A 19,556-nucleotide genomic window follows, 5' to 3' on the forward strand; every position below is an offset into this window, starting at 1 on the left:
AACACACTTTTGAAAAAAGATGTGGGAAGTGCGTCAAGGGCACATGTTGATGTTTTAAGGTGTTGAACAGTTTCTTCCAAAACTTTGCAATCAATTTCTTCGAAATCAGACATAGTAACCACTTTCTCAGGTTGTGGTTGGATCTGTCTGACCCCAGCACTACTCGAGGATGTGCTGATCACCTTTCTGATATTATTATAGAGGTCAAAAATATACTTTAAAGAGGTATTTACAGATCATTTAACTTGACATTGGTGATCTATCTTTGGATAACATCAATATCAGTGACAGAAATACTTTGACTTTTGATCTTTTAGAACAATCAATAATATACACATTTTCATTGTGTGTGACCCTGGCTTAAGGTGGTCCAGTGATCTATGCCACTGCATTAGCAAAAACATCCTCCTACATTATCCCACTCAGCCCTAAAATACCATAAAATACAGTATAAATACAATCCTTTGCAAAAGTATTCAAACCCTGTCTTATAAATGGTCAATTGAAATTCCATTCAGTTTGATATTTTATTTAAAAACACTGAAACTCAAAAAGAGTGACATTGGTTTTATTGTGTAAGAAAGAAAGAAAATGAAAATGTTGCCTGCATAAGTATTGAACACCTGCTATGTGGAAGCACCTAGCTCACACAGGAAAGATATCACCCTAACTAGGACATGATTACCTTACTGTTGGCCTTTTAATTGGTATTATCCGTATACATCCCCCACTGTTGAAGGATCATTGGTCAGGCTATGAATCTGGAAGGACAATTCCTATGAGCATTCCACAGAATTTAGAGATAAAGTAATACAAATTTAGAAATTAGGAAAAGGCTGTCCCAAAAACCCTGTATCAAACAAGGAGAATTGTGAGAGAGGTCAAAGAGAGGCCAACAATCACTTTGAAGGAGCTCCAGAGTACTGTGGCTGGGAGTGTAGTAATGGTGGACCAGATAACCACATCAAGACCTCTGCATAAAATTGCTGTATTGTAATGTGACAATAAATACTTTTTTACTTAACAAGTATCACCTGCACGAGAGTGACCAAGCTCCAATCCAGGAAATACAAACTAGGAAAATGAGACCAAAATATAGCTTTTTGCCCAAAGGCCAATGTGCTGTGGTGCAAACCTGATACTGCCCATGCGTCAATACACACCATCCCTACAGTGAAATATAGTGGTGGAATGATCATGCTCTGAGGCAGCTTCTCATCATCAGGACTGGGAGCAACTGGGCATCTTCTTAAAATTGAAGGAGGAATGGATGAATAAATTACAGGGAAATAAAGTTTTATTAGACGCATAGTTGGAAATGTACCTTTCAGCACAACAGTGATCCCAAGTGCAAGACCAAATCAAATTTGGAATTGCTTAAGAATGAAAAGGTTAATGTCCTACAGTGGCCCAGTCACAGTCATAATCTCATTTCCATTGAGAACCTGTGGCTCCATTAAAAAAACTGCAATGTATTGTTTAAACAACCTAAGAAACTGGAGGAAATCAGCCACACATGGGCCAAAACTACCCTGACACTGTGTGCAAAGCTGGTGTATACAGGACAACACTATTATTGCGCAAAACGTATTTCTACCAAATATTAATACAGCTACAAAAAAAATTAAGAGACCAGTGCACCTTGAAAAGGAAAGTTTTGAGTGAAGAACAGAAGCGTTCAATTTGCAGTGGTCTTTTAATTTTAACCCTTCTTTTCCTCACTCAAAACCTTCCTTATCGACTTTTTTGGAAAGGAAAGAAAAAGGTGCAGTGGTATCTTAATTTTTTCTGGAGCTGTATAGAGGGATTTAATTCTTATACAAGCAACATACTTGTATAAAAATACATTTGAAAAGAATTTGAGGCAAAACAACCTATAAATGACAGATACGTACTGCATACCTTAAATTGCATACGATTAGATTGTTCATGCTTAAGGTTTCTCAGAATGTGAGATAAGATAGAACATACATTTGTCCATTGGAGGAGCAGTGCCTCTACAAGGCAGATAAAGAGAGCCCAAGTTCAAAGCAATGGTAATAAATTAGCAAATACAAATCCTAAACCTATTCTAAGTAACACTAGTAACAAATCTGTCAACTTCCATTTAATCCACTCTCGGAAATTACCCCATATTTTATGGTCTAATGCTGAATCCTTCAGTGTCTGAGGTCTGAGCCGCAGTGAATCCTTACTCATTGCAGGTTGGAATGCTGTTAGAAAACTAACCCCATGCTGGCTAGCCTTATTAGAAGGACAAGCCTCTCTGTCCTGGCTAAGATGGACAGTCCACAGGGAAAAAGGGTCAAACAGAAGCTGGGGTGCTGTCTGGCACATACTGCAATACACCCCTTATGGAGTCGTAAGGGGTGTGAGGAAAGACAGGAAGTATGTACAGTAGTGCTTAGGTGTAAGGCAGCACAATGCTGAACTCAGGAATAGGTCCAAGTTCGCTGTGAGCTCATCTTTTTTATTGATGCAGACACATGTACACACACTGGCCATAATTCCTCTATGTTGAAAACCAAACAGTAAAAAGCTCAGTCCAAACAAAATGTCAACTGAATAGCGATCAGCTGTTGCCTACTAGTAAGACTTTAGAGGAAGCTTTTGGACATTTCTTGCAGACGTCATCTCAACAGCTCCAGTGACAACTTATAAAAAGAGAGCTTGGGTCACCCAGAGAGTCCCTGGGAACAGGAGAGGGAAAGAGACAGAGGTCTTACCTTAAAAGGCAGAATCAGAGGGTGGCTCGGCCATAATGGTGAAAATGTAGACTGAAAATGGGGAAAAGCGTGCTTATTTTTCAAGTCCTCCACTGCCTAATGCAGGTTAGTTTATGCAGTAAGAATGTATAAGCAAGTTTGTTCAAGGTACACTATTCAGGTTATACATAGAACAAACATGTTCTATGTATTTAAATACTTCTCAAATACAGCTGTTTTCTACAGAATAAACTTGTAATAAATGGACATTAAATTGTTGGCCTACAGTACTGTACTTGTAACAGTAACTCTCCAGTACACTACTGTAGAGTCCACTGAAACAATCTTTTTGGGCATTTTAAAAGCAGAGTCTGCACATTTGTGCCAAGAGGCAGACAGAAGTGTTTCAGAGCTGTATAAGATGGACCAAAATGAACAGAGAGGGGAAAGACTCTCCCCAGCTGGCTTTGTCCCAAATATACAAGATTATGTTCTCCAAGTCTACAACTTATCAACAAGTGGCATTGAAGGCTCATAAGGCTGTTTTAAGGGAACGCTGCATATTGCAAATATATAAATACCACATTTGCATGCATGTGTGAATATAGACGGTTGCGAGGAGCAAGCTATTACAGATATTCTAAATTGGTACTAGTTGCGGTGGGTTTATGCAGAGCTGACCATACTTCAATGAAGACACCACTGGAAAGAGATCCTCCGGTGCCATCCCCTCCTCCTTATGCTGCCTTCTGAGGGCAATTCAGGGCTTGAGTTCATACAGCACATCAGCAGGAGTGCTGATATAGGATCAGATAACCCTCGATCGTTTAATGGCACTACTGAATCTAGACCAGGGCTCTAACTAGAAGAGCGCTTCATGAATACAGGTCCAGTTCTAATCCCACGCATCTCGGAAGATTCAGCCACACAGTCGCGTTCTGTCTAGAGTGGGATTACTTTGAATAATTCATGGTGTTTTCACTGTGAGGGATGTCATAAATTAAGGAGATTAACTGGCAAACTCTGCAGACTTATGGGCTCTGGCTCCTTCATGGATCCTGCCTCCCAGAGGCTTTGCTGTATTTATCACTAAGCTGACACTACAGCAGAATACTGTGCAGCACTTTGTCTGGATTTGGCAGCAGGCTGAACTCTGGGGCATAGTAACATGTTTCTGAAACCAATGAAGTACAAGCCTCTCCTCTTGAAAACCCGAAATGAACATAAATCATGCCTATTTTACTGTCCAGTGTATTACTGTACATTGCCCTATGTCCCCTACTGTGGTCCAACCTCAGGAATAAAGTAGTGGCATGGCAATTAAGGAACTATCCCTCTCAAATCGGGACACCCACATAGACCTGTTTAGATTAACTACACACAAGCTACCAGTTAAAGCATTACAGCCGTTGTTACGGGGTTTGTGAGACGGGCTGTATACGTAGTGAAGTACTACATTGGAATGGTGTCTGGATCCTGTCTCGTGCCCATCATTCTCCCTCCAGTGTGACACTGTCATTGGATTCAACCTTTGCCCTTCTCCCCTCAGCTTCGGCCTCCACGTGCTGGAGACACAAACCTCCCTCATCATGGAAATGGACTGTAGACGATCGTATTTAAGCCCTGGAGACTGCTAGCAGTCTACTCCGTATCACTCGCTCCTCTGGTTATTTAATATGGCCACCCTCAGGCGAAGTAAGTACACCACATTGTCCCAGGTTTCTTTTTTCAGTTGAAGGTAAACTACAGTCGTTTCCATTCCAAGTGGCTGATTCAGCGGGTGCGGGGGAGAACACTTGATCCCTGCTTCTGTGCACAGCAACCAAAGTAAATGTTCCCGGATAGCTCCGCTCTATGCCCATGTCCGGGGGCTTAAAACAGGCATCAACCTGGCATTTTCTCCCTTCTCTTTTTCCTCCACTAGCAATCATTTATCTTTCTAATGCAATAACACTCATATTTATTTTCAAGAAAAAAGCTTAGAAGTAGTCTGGAGTGTTTTACCTTGTACTGCCTTCTGGGGTGGACGGAGAGCAAGCATGATGTTGTGGAAGAGCAGTGAGGGCAGACAAATAGTTCTTTATCCTACCAGACATGCCTCTGCTGTCTCCACCAGGCCAGAGAGCAGGGAAAAGTCTTAATAAAATATCCCTTGATTCACCTGGTGAGAATGACTATGAGGGCTCGATAAGAAACACCTTTATGCGAAATACACTACATACATTATTCTGAGCTCTGTCTGGGCAGGAGTGGAAACATTTGCCTGGGTTTGAGTTATGCTTTCTTTGGCTCTCTTGGCCCAGAGGCCAAAACATATTCATCCTGAAACCTGACAGCTTCACCTTAGTCCAGGAAATAGAAACAGGAGAGAGCTGGACTCCAATGATGTAGAATGTTCTATATGAGTATTTGAAGCGACGATAAGTTTATTGAGAAATACTGGAACAATTTATCAATGGTTGTGACAAACGAAAACATCATTTGCGAAAACAAGCTATTTGTATATGCTATATCTTCCATTCCCTGCAGTGCCTTAGAACGAGCTGCACCTCTAGGGAGGCCTGAATAAACATACTTTTCCAGTAATGTTCCTCCCTTTTTCTTAAGCTTCTTGTCACCACTTTGCCAACCTACTACACCAAAGTAAAGGAAAAAAAGAATAGAGTAAATAAGTATTTGCTGTTTTTGTCAAACAACCGACCGACCGACAGACTGACAGGGAAAATTATAGGGGACCAGGTACTGCGTAGTCTACCGACGCCTGTGTCACCTCTCTTGCCTTCTGGAGTGTCACGATTCTGGCTAAAGCAATTACAGCACTCCCTTTTTCCCCAGATCTAATAGGTCATGCGTGTCTGGCTCCAAAACAGAGATACATGGTGAAAACATGGAAATAAAGTTTGGGCCAAACCTTTACGGTAATTACATTTCAAAGCTAAAAGTCAGAGAAAAAAGTCTGGGTCAAAGCTAAAAGTCAGAGAAAGAAGTGAGAAAGAAGAAAGTTACTGTGGTAAATATTTTGTAATGCATTAACGGATATGCTGATTTGGGATTGTTGCGAGATTGTATCAATTTACTATATGGCATCAAATACACAGGTGTACAGGATTAGCATGATTGTTGAACCCTGGGTTGACCCAGGTCAACTGTCCCTGGCCTTGGCCTTTCACCACCCCTGGTCATAAATCACAGTTCAACAAGTCTATTTTCAACCTTATATATAAAAAGCTAAATCCCTGGCATTCTTTGTTATTCTTGGTTTTTGGAGACCAGCACAGAGAGTTGGCAATTTGTGGGTTGAGACAGGCAATAGAGGCTATTTGAGGGGTATTAGAGATGAAAAATATTACAATGCATTGAACAATAAATGCTGATGAAAGAATGAAAATGTAACATGTGGTCCACCGGTTAAAGCTGTGGTTTATGAAACAATACACTTCCTTTAATAAACAAAACAAAAAAAGATTGAAAGACTAAAAGTCCTTGCCCATTCCCTCAAATAAGATGCCACCAATTACAAAGGAGATTAAATCTTAACTTTGCTGGAGTGCTGAAACATCCTCCCAAGATGTTTAAAGCATGATATGGTGTGTTGTAAGTACCGTTAATTTCCTGAGATTTTACTCAAGTAGAATTACTGATGTACAAACCCGATTCCAAAAAAGTTGGGACACTGTACAAATTGTGAGTAAAAAAGGAATGGAATAATTTACAAATCTCATAAACCTACATTTTAATTCACAATAGAATATAGATAACATATCGAATGTTGAAAGTGAGACATTTTGTAATGTCATGCCAAATATTGTCTCATTTTGGATTTCATGAGAGCTACACATTCCAAAAAAGTTGGGACAGGTAGCAATAAGAGGCCGGAAAAGTTAAATGTACAGATAAGGAACAGCTGGAGGACCAATTTGCAACTTATTATGTCAATTGGCAACATGATTGGGTATACTTCCAGAAAACATTGTCGGTGAACACAATCCACTGTGCCATTCGCCATTGTCGGCTAAAACTCTATAGGTCAAAAAAGAAGCCATATCTAAACAGTATCCAGAAGCGCAGGCGTTTTCTCTGGGCCAAGGATAATTTAAAATGGACTGTGGCAAAGTGGAAAAGTGTTCTGTGGTCAGACAAATACAAATTTGAAGTTGATTTCGGAAAACTGGGACGCCATGTCATCCGGACTAAAGAGGACAAGGGCAACCCAAGTTGTTATCAGCGCTCAGTTCAGAAGCCTGCATCTCTGATGGTATGGGGTTGCATGAGTGCATGTGGCATGGGCAGCCTACACATCTGAAAAGGCACCATCAATGCTGACAGTTATATCCAAGTTCTAGAACAACATATGCTCCCATCCAGACGTCGTCTCTTTCAGGGAAGACCTTGCATTTTCCAACATGACAATGCCAGACCACATACTGCATCAATTACAATGTCATGGCTGCATAGAAGAAGGATCCGGGTACTGAAATGGCCAGCCTGCAGTCCAGATCTTTCACCCATAAAAAACATTTGGCGCATCATAAAGAGGAAGGTGCGACAAAGAAGACCTAAGACAGTTGAGCAACTAGAAGCCTGTATTGGACAAAACACACAGCCAGGGCAACTAAGGAGTGGCTCCGTAAGAAGCATCTCAAGGTCCTGGAGTGGCTTAGCCAGTCTCCAGAACTGAACCCAATAAAAAATCTATGGAGGGAGCTGAAAATCCGTATTGCCCAGCGACAGCCCCGAAACCTGAAGGATCTGGAGAAGGTCTGTATTGAGGAGTGGGCCAAAATCCCTGCTGCAGTGTGCAAACCTGGTCTCAATAAACCATAGAAAAAATTTAGATTTCTAGATTTGTAAATCATTTGCATTTCTTAACTAACTGATTGAATGAGAGACACTAAGGCAGGGTGACCGGACGTCCTGGAAGAATGAGATGCGGAAAAGGAAGACATTTAAAAGTGAGAGGTGGTGGACAGGGCAGAGGGAGAGGAACAGTTGATGAGGTAAAATGAGATGACAGGAAAGGAGTAGAGGGTATAGGAAGAGGAGATGGAGATGGAGCACGAAGAGTTGAGGATGTAGGAGAAGAAGCAAGAAGAGCTGAGGATGTAGGAGAAGAAGCAAGAAGAGTTGAGGATGTAGGAGAAGAAGCAAGAAGAGCTGAGGATGTAGGAGAAGAAGCAAGAAGAGTTGAGGATGTAGGAGAAGAAGCAAGAAGAGTTGAGGAGGTAGGAGAAGAAGCAAGAAGTGCTGAGGATGTAGGAGAAGAAGCAAGAAGAGTTGATGATGTAGGACGAGGAGAAGAGGGAGGAGTAGAGGGAGATGAGATGGGTAGTTTGGAGGGCATTGGTATAGTGGAAAAAGCTAGAAAATAAAATATAAGAAGACAAAGAGGAAGGGAGGACAAGGTGTGAGAGGAGGGAGGAGAGGTAGAAGGACAGGGTACAGACATGTTTCAAATGAAATCAGAGCCTCCCTTATTGACCATGTCATAAATCATGATCTCTCCTTGATAGAAGCTGGGCAGAGAGTTCAGCCCAACATAAACAGATCCACAATGGCTTCAATTATCTGCACATTTCAGTGGGAAAAACGGTAAGTGACTATACCATTCTACTTCTACAGTGAGAGTTTATGTAGCCTAGTCTAGTTTTGTACTTCCTGTTTGTCCAAACATTATTCAGAATTGAAGTTAGAGAATATTCAGGTGGACAAACAAGATTATTTTCAATTGAACAAGAGTATGCCAAGGTTGACTTGGTAGTCCAGAACAACACCCTCCGTCTCAAAGAAATTCAGCAAAGAATAATACAGGACAATAAACTATTCCACAATATTCACCAATGCAGTCTCTCCACAATTGGAGAAATGCCATCCAAATGAAGCAGGTATACAAAGTGCCCATTAAGAGAAACTCTGTTGGAGTTGAAGAGTTGCGATTCCAGTACGTGCAAGCCAATTACTGCACATTTGCTGTAAACAAAAAAAAAAGATTGCCCTGGATATTATGTACAGTGGGGAGAACAAGTATTTGATACATTGTCGATTTTGCAGGTTTTCCCACTTACAAAACATGTAGAAGTCTGTAATTTTTATCATAGGTACTCTTCAACTGTGAGTGACGGAATCTAAAACAAAAATCCAGTAAATCACATTGTATGATTTTGAAGTAATTAATTTTATTGCATGACATAAGTATTTGATACATCAGAAAAGCAGAACTTAATATTTGGTACAGAAACCTTTGTTTGCAATTACAGAGATCATACGTTTCCTGTAGTTCTTGACCAGGTTTGCACACACTGCAGCAGGGATTTTGGCCCACTCCTCCATACAGACCTTAGTCTTAGTTGATTTCCGATTTGAAATAATGAAAACTGAAAAAGTATATAAAAAAATGAATCATATTATTCAAGTGTACACTTCAAGTGTATTTTTTACATGACAAAAATTAGGTACTGGTTATTATGTGTTATGGCCTGATGTAAAGCCTCATGGTGCTTTTCTAACTTTTAGAAGAATGTAACATATTACACAATTTACTACACTCACAGCAAATTTTGTAGACAGCATTGCATTCACATGGGTACACGCCTTTCCTCTGAAGACTGTCATCAACTCAATGATGTACCATCACAGTTATGAACACAGCCATTACCTTGTCCTCAGCGGCAAGGTTACCATTACTAGTGCTCAGATGTGCTTGGTACTTCAGAAGTTAGACATTGCATGCAAACTCTATAGCTACCAATCAACCAGGGAATTTCCACTGGATAATGCGTCTGATATACTAACTAGCACATTAATGTTGTATGACGAGCGGTGCATGTTTCTTCTCACATCTGGTTTAGGCAGGCAAGATACGCCTTTACTGTGCTTTCGGTGGTTGTTTATGAACATACTGAGGTCCCCGAACACTTTGGGTGAGGTTTACCACATCTAGCCATTCCTCTGCAAAATGGAAGGAAACCAAATCCACAACTTGCCTGTGAAATTAGCTTTTGAAAACAAACACAATCAAATGGGAATATGATGTACAGTTGCATGTGAAGTTAATTGAGCTGCTTGTTTTTCTTGTTGCTAACAAGGTAACTCTTTTCTCAATTTCAACCTTTTCTGGGAGGGGTCTTTTGCTATAATAATATTTATTTTTTAATTTTTGTGGAACAAATTCTGTTTGAAGTAATCACCTTATGCATAAGCTGCAATATTTACAGTTTCCAGTTAGGCCACTTTGTTGCTCAATTTACAGTTGTCTGAACCCTCCGAAGAATTATGATACTTTTTAATGCTGTCCAATGAATTTTGTTTCCATGTTTGTAGGTGTGGCACTCAGCTCTGTTCTACTAGGCACAGATAGTCGAATATTCGAATAACCGAAATGTTTTTAGTATTCGAATACTTGTGTGTGTGTGTTCAAGTAACCCCAATTGTTTTACGTATATGTATTTATTTGGTTGAAATAATGGAATTGAATGTTATTTTTCAAAATACTTTTAAAATTCCAATCCAACAATTTTACATATGACGATATACCATGACATTTAAAAAGAAGTATTAAGTTTTAGTATAAAGTTTACATTCCTTGATCAAAGCGGTAGTAGTGTAGTCGGGCCCAGTCAGTCAGAATGACGCAATATATACTTCTTAGGCTACTGTTAGGAAGTGGATGAAAGTCAACTAATTCAAGGGAAGATGGAATATATTTACAGAATTAATGTTACCTCCGGAGAAAATATTTGGCCACAAAACGAAACTTAAAGTTCAGCTGGGGAATCGAAAGTCTGTTGAGAGTGAATAAAACGGTGAGTTAAGCAACTAGCATATAGCTGGCTATCTTCGCTAACTAGCTTCTCTAGACTCTTCCATCCAATAATTTCAATGTTTTGTGTTTATTAATATTGTCGATAGTTACTTTCGCCCATAGGTGCTTCGCTCCTATTGGTTTACCCCTCTGCCAATAGGCAATGACTGAACATTTTAATATGCAAATCACATCTCTCATGGCCATCTGCCCCATGGGGTCTCCTCAGTCTCCTTTTCTTCTTCACTAGAAAGATTTAAGTATGCAGTCTATGGTGAATTCTACTAAGCCAAGGATGGCTTCACCAACTTTGATTGCTGGAGCGGTCCCTGCTAGCCTGGCGCCCCGGCTGCTGACTTCCCTGTCGGCATGCCGGTGTAGCGAGCTCAACTTCCCCCAAGAAGCAAAAGCGCAAACGTCCTCCACCCCCACGCCCCTGAACAGGGCGGCAGAGGCCGCCACCCCACACGTGGAGTGTGCCCCAAACCCACTATGCGTTGGAGTGCCTACGTGACCTGTAGGCCAGATCAATCGCCTCACACAACCAGGGAGACAGATGCTGTTTCAACAACGGCTGGCCTACCTTGGGGTCTCCAGACCTCGACTACAATGTCGGGATGAAGACGCCACTCATCGTCTCAGGGACCTCACCGAGACAGTAAGTCCATGTCCACATTGAGGAATGTGAAGAGATCTGAGGTGCACCTGTGCCCATTCCCAGATCTGCACCACCAACAAGTGGAGGGGCAGAGACCTGACCCCGCCCTGCCTGTTTAAGTACTCAACCGCCATGCGATTGTCTGACCACACCAACACGTCCCGACCCTGCAGGGTCCTGATTGTGTCCAACTCCAGCCAGTTGATGTGGCGCTCAGACGGAGACCAAACCCCTCTGACTGAGTACGACTGGCATGTCCCGCCCCAGCCCGTCAGGGATGCGCCTGTAAACACTGGGACCTGAATCGACACTCTGCCCATGGGAACCCCACGTAGCAGACTGTGCAGGTCCCTCCAGTACGCGAGGTCAGACTCCAGAGAGCTCGGGACCTTGATCAACCGGAAACGTGCAAACCAGCACTGTAGGCCCCACAGCGGAACCACCGTGTGGGCTGAAGACATCAAGCCCAGTAGCGACATGACCAAGAACTCTGACACCGTACGCAATGACCGAACATGGTGCAGGTCCCGCAGAGTGGCCACTCTCTGCGCCTCGGACACGCGCACCCTCAAATACACTGTGGATAACTGGAGCCCCAGAAACAACACTAGTTGACTGGGTTGAGGAGCGCTCTTTTTCCAGTTCACTGCAAAACCCATGGGAGTGAGCTGAGTCACCAACCTGAACGTGTGAACCCGGGCCTGTTCCGCTGAGTGGGCCAGAACCAAAAAGGTCGTCTAGGTAGGCCAGAACTCTGACCCCTTGTCACCTCAGCGGTCCCAACGCCACCTCCTATGTTTGGTCCCAACGCCAAGAAACCTATTTTTCTTGTTAGTGAAGAAAAAAGGGAGACTGAGCAGTGTGAGAACCTATTTTATAGCCATGGGGAAGATGGCCATCAGAGGTGTGACTTGCATATAAAAAATGTCAGTGACTGCCTATTGGCAGAGGGGTAAACCAATAGGAGTGAAGCTTCTATGGGCAAAGCTTCACAAAGTAGAACTTTTAGAACGGTCATTGAGTCGATGTTACATGAGAACCTGTCCTTTGAGCGTTATATAGTAGTGTTCATGTGGTATCAGTAGTTTTTATAAACATGTATTTCGGTTAACTGAATACTATTCGAATAACTACACATACTATTCGGATATTAAAATATGGTCAAATGAACCTCCCTAGTGTATATGTCACTGCACTCTTGTCTTTCCTCTTGGCCACCCTGATTTCCACAGAAAGAACTTTCCAATAGCTTTGTTTAGAGGACATTTTTTTAGTAACAGAGTTGCGTCCTTACAGCTAAAACTAAACCGTTTTCCAATTATAGATGATTAAAGAAAATTGGAATCTCTCTGCCCTTTATCAACACAGGATCATTATGACCCTTGCCACTTTCTAGCCTATACTGCTGCTGTTGACCTTATACTTTGGGGTAAGCATATAATCCATGAGTGTGCCTGTCCAAAGTCCTCCTTGTTGTGTTGCAGATCAAGTTGCTGCCAGAAGATTTCTGCTGACACTGCCCACAACCCACCTGATTGTCTCTGTCCATGCCCACCTGATTTTGCTGACCGAACATGCAAAAACATTGATGTGGCCCAAAAGGTCATGTACTATTATAATCTTCACCCAGTACAGCCATCAGAAGACTACTCACTCCTCCGCGTATGAACCTAAGTTTCTTCTTAGATTTTGACCCAACTAGAAAGTTTTTCTTAGCCGCTGTGTATTGACTCTGTTGTTGCTTACTCTTTATGGTTTTAGGCTGGGTATCTTTAAAAGCACTTTGTAACAACTGCTGTAATAAGGGCTTTATAAAATGAGTTTGATTTGATTTATTTGATTTTACAACCTGTAACCATGAAAAGCACATCCACTGCTTTCTTTGAATATCAATAATCAGAAGAAAATGCATAGGAACTAATTTATCAACACTAACTTTGACACCTAAATGTGGCCAAATTGACCATAAATTATGCAGACTTTATTTATATATTAAAGGAACCAGAAATGCCTGGTGACAACACATCTAGTGATCACTAGTAACATATTTTCTATACTCAGTTATTAATGAAAGCAGCAGCAATGCCTAGACTGATGTTTTTCTGCAGTTCACTAAAACTCTCACTACACTGAAGCATTATCAAACTTTCACTGAGAAAACACACATCCAGCTACCTGTTGACGTTCTTGGATGGGAAAACTGGAAAATCTACTTTTAACGTTATTAACTATATAGGCTGGCTGTTCTACATAACTACATTTTCCTTGTGCTTGCTTCCAAAAAGCTTAGTTTGCCCCACATTGTACATGTTTAATTCAAGCCAAAAAGTACTTCAAGTACTGAAGCTATGTGGCCAACGTGACACATAGGACATTAGGACACTTCACTTCATTAGCCAAGATGACACTTCATTAAGAAGTAAACCTAAGCCAACAACCTACATGTTTTTATATTGTCAGAACTTAATGTCCAATGCTCATACATGCATATGTGGACAGCTAGTTAACAGTTAATATCAAATAATAGAGTAATACATATATGATATACCTGAATGACTTCCGACCAGTTGCACTCACCCCCACAATCATGCTTAGAAAGACTAGTTCTGGCCCACCTTAAGTTCTATCTCTCCCCAAGACTGGATCCCAGTTTGCCTACCGGTCAAATAAGTCTACAGAGGACGCTATTTCCATGGCTCTACACTCTGCCCTGACCCACTTGGACAAAACCAACACCTATGTGAGGATGCTATTCATAGACTTCAGCTCAGCTTTCAACACTGTCATCACCTCTGCTGATGATCAGCAAACTCCATAACCTGGGGATCAGCCCCTATCTCTGCAACTGAACTCTGGACTTCCTAACCAACAGACCCCAGTCTGTCAGGTTAGACTATTTCACCTCCTCCACCCTGATCCTGAACACTGGTGTGCCGCAAGGCTGTGTGCTGAGCCTTCTCGTGTACTCCCGCTCCACCCACAACAGCGTTCCTGTATACTGTTCCAACACCATCACCAAATTCGCTGATTAGAGACAATGATGACTCAGCCTACAGGGAAGAGGTCATGTTGTCATGTTGTTTGGGGTTCACGACTCTGTCCCGCAATGCACTACAATGTATGTATTTGCATGTAGTGCACCTTTATGTCTATAAAAAGGAACACATACAATTAATGTCTGAAATATATTTTGGGGTGAGCAGTGTTGTCATAACAGAGCGGAGACAAAGCTGGGCGACAGCTATAGAAGGACAGAGTGGATGAAGATAGCAGAGAGACACAAACAGTAAAGTTGGATTGGGGTCTGAATATGTCAAATTCAGGAATGTTACCACTACATCACAGGATCTGTTGGTTTCCCATAGTATTCTGTGAAGCCTGAAAATGCACTTCTACACTTAGATATTTTTGTCAGCATACAACGTGGATAGTAGAACTTTGATGAATGGAATTAAAGTGTATGCCTGTGAATCCCAAACAAGCCCTGCGACCCTATGCACTTTATTGATGTGCCCTCCATTGTCATGTGCTGTTAACAAAACTCGTAACAGGCAACTATACTTTGATTTGGGATTGAACATTGGTTTGATTGGGGGGTGATTTGGGATACACAATTGGTTTCCCAACAAGGAAGACTGGTTATCACAGAGCACAGCTCAGCTCAGCTTTGTGCTGCTAAGATTGCTTGTCGACACTATATTGTCATTGAAAATGAATGGGACGGACCTTTCCACAGTGGTGACCGCATCAAGTTTATCTTGACCTTGAGGAGATTCCGTCATATGCGCACCCTATGTTGTTACACACATCCAACATTAGCTAATAAAGGAAAAGCTTTCAGGCATTGAGCCAGTTGGGTCAGCTGGCTTAATGAAATCTCATAACATAATGTTAGCAAGGGGCTAACTGACTGTTTGTGATATTTTCAAACTTCATAAGTTTCGAACAAGACACGAAAGATAAATGTAAAATGGTACCAATAAGACTTGCTCATCAAAGAATGTCACCTTTGTTTAAAGTTTTTTTTATTTCAGCCTGTATTAAAGACAGTTCCTCTGGGTTACACAATTTAATTGACGATAAGAAGCCTGCAGTCTCCCAGCCTCTCAGAATTTCCTTTTACTACAATTTCTATATAAAGGTCCCTCAAACATTGGAGAAAACATTTCTATGTATGAATGGTGACCATAAAGAACATCACACAATTCCTTTTAGTAAAACTACTGCAACCATCTCGCCATTTTTATGTGACGGGATATAAATAATTTGCTTGCTTGTCTCTCTTACTATCCAACATTCACTGCCAAATTTTCACTCAGTCTCCTGCTTTTTAAGCAATCCTTGAGTACCACCCAGCATACGTTGAAGGGACTGAGTACCCCTTCCTCATATTACCGTTGCAAGGTTCCTCTATGTCATGTATTTCAAATTGAACCATTAGAGCAAGAAATAGCTAGGTTTACTGCTAAAACGCCAACATCCTGTATATCACTTTTGCAATGAAAATGTCTGTCAAACTTTCAAGAAGTGTTCCACTATAACTAAGCTTAAACATCTGGTTTACTCTGAAAAAAGTTAGTACTGTTACTATTTAACATGATACGGAGATGAGTGGGACTTGCTTGTTCAAGGGTGACACCATAGCTGGTCCTTAAGGCATGTAAATGAGCACTGCAGAGAGACATTTAATGTCTGTGACCATGAGAGGAGATGGAGGATGATGATTAACAGGTATGGGTGCCAGAGAGGGCACTAGGTTAAGATTGGGTGCATATGGTGTTTGCAGCTGTCTTGCCCATTCAAACTTGAGGCCTCAACACTGCAACATCAAAACCTTCTTTATCACAGCCAGACAGTGGAGAGCAGTCTTCCATCGTTTTTGTACGAACAACAAAGTTTGCCTCTGAGTAGTAATTAGAGACTTGTATTACCTAAATTGCACTATAGAATGAGAGATGAATGGGTGGGTTTAAGAAAAAGTCCTGCCCCTTCAACTCTAAACAGCTGATTTATGCCCACTCCAGGATGCTTGAACTCCTTAGCTGGAATGCTGGGAATTTTAAAGACCCCTCCTCTGCTTGTCCCATCCACATGCAAACAAACGGTGCAGGCGCCTGTTTGACCAGAGGAAGGAGTGCTTTCCCACCAGTGCTCCTATTGCAGAGCACTGAAGGAGAATGTAAAGAATGCCAGAAGGCGAGAAAAAAGCCATTCTGTCTTCTTTTCTGTTGTCCCACTTGATCTATTTTGCATTGCTCTCCTCACACATTCTCACTTTTTACTTGTCTTGCTCACTTTCCAACTGTCTTACTGACCTCTACTTTGTAAGCCCATCGTCTTCACTGTCTTTATTCTTAAGCCAGCCGACACGTAAAATTCTGAGAAACAGCAGTTTTTACTTGGTGAGAGCTTGTTTGCCTTTTTGTTATTTTGTTACTTAATATTAAGTATTATCCACAACATTCTGAGAATGGTGCAGTATAGTTTCTTTTAAACATTATGAGGACATTTATGGAACTTGATACATTTAGGGAAGTAATTTTTTTGTCCTGTGCTTAGAGTTGAAAAAGATTTAACTCAAATAGTCTAACAGCATTAAGAAAACAATCATTACTAGTTTGAATGAATTTATTCAGACAAAACCCAAATAACCTTTAATTTTCATTGTTTGTTGTTTAAGGGGCAATATGTAGAATTGTTGCATTGTAATATCAGACAATATCCGTGATGTAGCTGCAGTAATGGTGGAGTGATTTTGGGTCATTTTCAAACTTCTGTTTGGTGGATATTCAGTTTCCATATACATAGAGAAACCAAATATTCATTGCCTTCCATTATAAACTGACCTTCTCTTTGCTTTATTTGGGAGAGCTGCTTTGAATGCAGTGTCGCTTCAATTTACATAGCTTCCATATTGACAATTAATTCTACATTCAGCCCCCTAACTGCAACCTAAAAACAAATTATTTCAAAATAGGTAACATTTCCACTTATGTTCTCAGAAAATAAAATAAAAAAACAAATTCTGTTTTACCAATCAGGAAATGTATGGCTTTGTTGTCAAAAGTAATGTAAAATAAAAAACATATGTCCCCACAAACTTCCAAGGAACAAAATATGCCTGCTGAGTAAACTCAATGTCTAACCTTGTTTTTTTTCTCAGAAATGTCTCATTCCATCAAAGATACAACTTTGCTAAATTACATATTATTTCAGTATTTCAAAATAGGGGAAATTAGATTCTATTTATTAACGCTGTATAACGAGAACACAAGTACTGTATATTAGGCATAGGAATCTTTCCTGTTCTGTTAATATTATGGTAATGTGACAAAACAATATGGTGATGGTTAACATGTCACGAAAGCATTATCTTTACAGCGAAATATAGGTTTAGAACTCTGTATCAAAGCAATAACTACTTTAGAACACACAAATGCTACTCTTCTAGCTTAATTTAATTACAAAATAAAAGGCACAATGGCTGTGATTCAGAAGTAATTCAATAGCGCATGCATCTCATGCCTGGTAGCATAATGCATAAACAGAAAACAACACCCGAGTGAAGCTAAAATAGAAAATAATTTGGAAAATAAGAACATAAGTAGCTCTGCATATTTCCAACTCAATAATATCCACATGCCATACATTGTATCTCGACAGGTTTGTGAGTCAATTTACTCTCAAGTTCTACATTTCACGTTCAGGTCTTTAACATTGCCATCGCTCAAGGTCGGCTCTTTGGCTTGGGGTCGCCCATGATGTTGAGTACATCATCAAGAATGGAGGGGCCCAAATCGAGTTCGAGTGACAGAAGGGACCCAGTAATGTTTGAGATTGAATCATGTGACTCACTCTTGTCCTTGGAGAACTCAAAGTCAAAGTCACAAATGCGCCCCTCATCCACCCCGCTGTCCCTATCCACCCAATCTGCATTGCTCTCGTAGAGCCCTTTCTTGGAGCAGAGGGTTATGTCATTGTTACAGCTTCCAAAGCCATTGCAGTTGCCATTGCCATTGGTAGTGAAGCCATTGTTGCTACTGAAGATGCCATTGCTGTTCCCATTGACACCTCCATTGCCATTGCAGATGTCACTGATGTAGGTTGGTGAAGACTTTTCAAACCCATTGTGCTTATTATAATTGCTTTTGGAGACATTCTTTGTGTTTGACGTCACTGGGTTTTTTATCACATCCAGCAACATGTCTGGTTTTGATGTGACCTCTTTTGGGGATGTAGGAGTTTCACTGTTGAAGACCTCAAATGAACATAACAGAGTTTCCATCTCAAGGATCTCCAATTCATCAGCCCTGTCTGGTCCCCCCAGGGGAGGTGTAGGGACCCTGCCTACCATGCAATCCAGGGGGTCCATGACTGGCATGGAAAACACATTTGTGGACAGGAGGGGCAAGGTGAGAGCCTGGCAACCCCCAATTGAAGGGAGTGAGATGGGCATTCTTTAGAACAGGAGAGGGCGTCTCTGTAAACTGGGCATCAGATGCGCTGTTGGCCCGCAGAAATTCATTGTGGATGCGTATTGTGACGGAACACCTCTACCCTTCCCAGGAAGGAGCTCAAACTTCCCCTGGAGGAAGGACATGTCCCCAAAGGCATCCCTCTCGCCACCTTTTCCGATGTGGATGGTGTGGCGGAAATCACCGAGAGGTGGGCTAATCATGTCTGGTGACAGGATGTCCCTCAGACGACACTTCTTGCCTTTCTTGCTGTTGGTAGACTTCAGGTAAATTGGTGCTTTGGCAGGCATGGTGGTAAATGTCAAAGAGAGAGCTTAGAGATGAAGGGGAAAAAGAGGAAACTTCTGGAACTTCAGAATGGGTGAAGAACTTCACACTGAACACGATGCCTCCCTGGAGAGATAGGGATGTTACATTCTCGATGAACCGGCTGTGTTGTCTTGTGCTGCTTCAAAGGTAACTTCAGTTTTTGTGTCATTAATCAAAAAATCCAAGTTTATCAGGAGCACAAGTTTTCACTGATGTCGTCTTTGAGGTTTGCGGAATAGTCAGCCAGACATTTTTCTGAGGATAGACAGAGAGCAAAATGAGGTCAGATATTTGATTGAGTTTCCTCATCTATATACACAGTTTATTCTATTAGTTAAATCTGGCAAATGTTATGCCAAAATGCTTCAGCTAATGTTACAATTTACATTCCAGTATTCATTGAATTCTTAACTTGAATCCCAAACGATCTGTCAGGGATGATCCCTGTTGAAATAATGATATAAAGTTACAAACACCCAAATAGTAAATCGTGGACAAGCATTCCTCATTTTCAGTTCCCCTTATCCTCCTGCATCTGGAGAGTGTAAAAGCCAGATGAAATCTGAGGGCCAGGCTTGCTAAACCGAAGAACGGGCTCAGGCCACTCTGCT

General features: G+C 41.3%; 1 protein-coding gene across 1 annotated transcript; it reads right to left on the bottom strand.

The window, feature by feature from the left end:
• Positions 1-14,726: 14,726 nt before the first annotated feature.
• cdc42ep3 (CDC42 effector protein (Rho GTPase binding) 3) lies at positions 14,727-19,221 on the bottom strand. The gene is given in 3 exon segments (XM_034292539.1): positions 14,727-18,611; positions 18,613-18,695; positions 18,698-19,221. Coding segments are annotated over 3 exon segments (1,035 nt in total). The 5' UTR covers positions 18,927-19,221; the 3' UTR covers positions 14,727-17,888.
• Positions 19,222-19,556: the final 335 nt, after the last annotated feature.

Source organism: Esox lucius, chromosome 6, assembly GCF_011004845.1.
Source record: "Esox lucius isolate fEsoLuc1 chromosome 6, fEsoLuc1.pri, whole genome shotgun sequence".
Classification (NCBI taxonomy): Eukaryota; Metazoa; Chordata; class Actinopteri; order Esociformes; family Esocidae; genus Esox; species Esox lucius.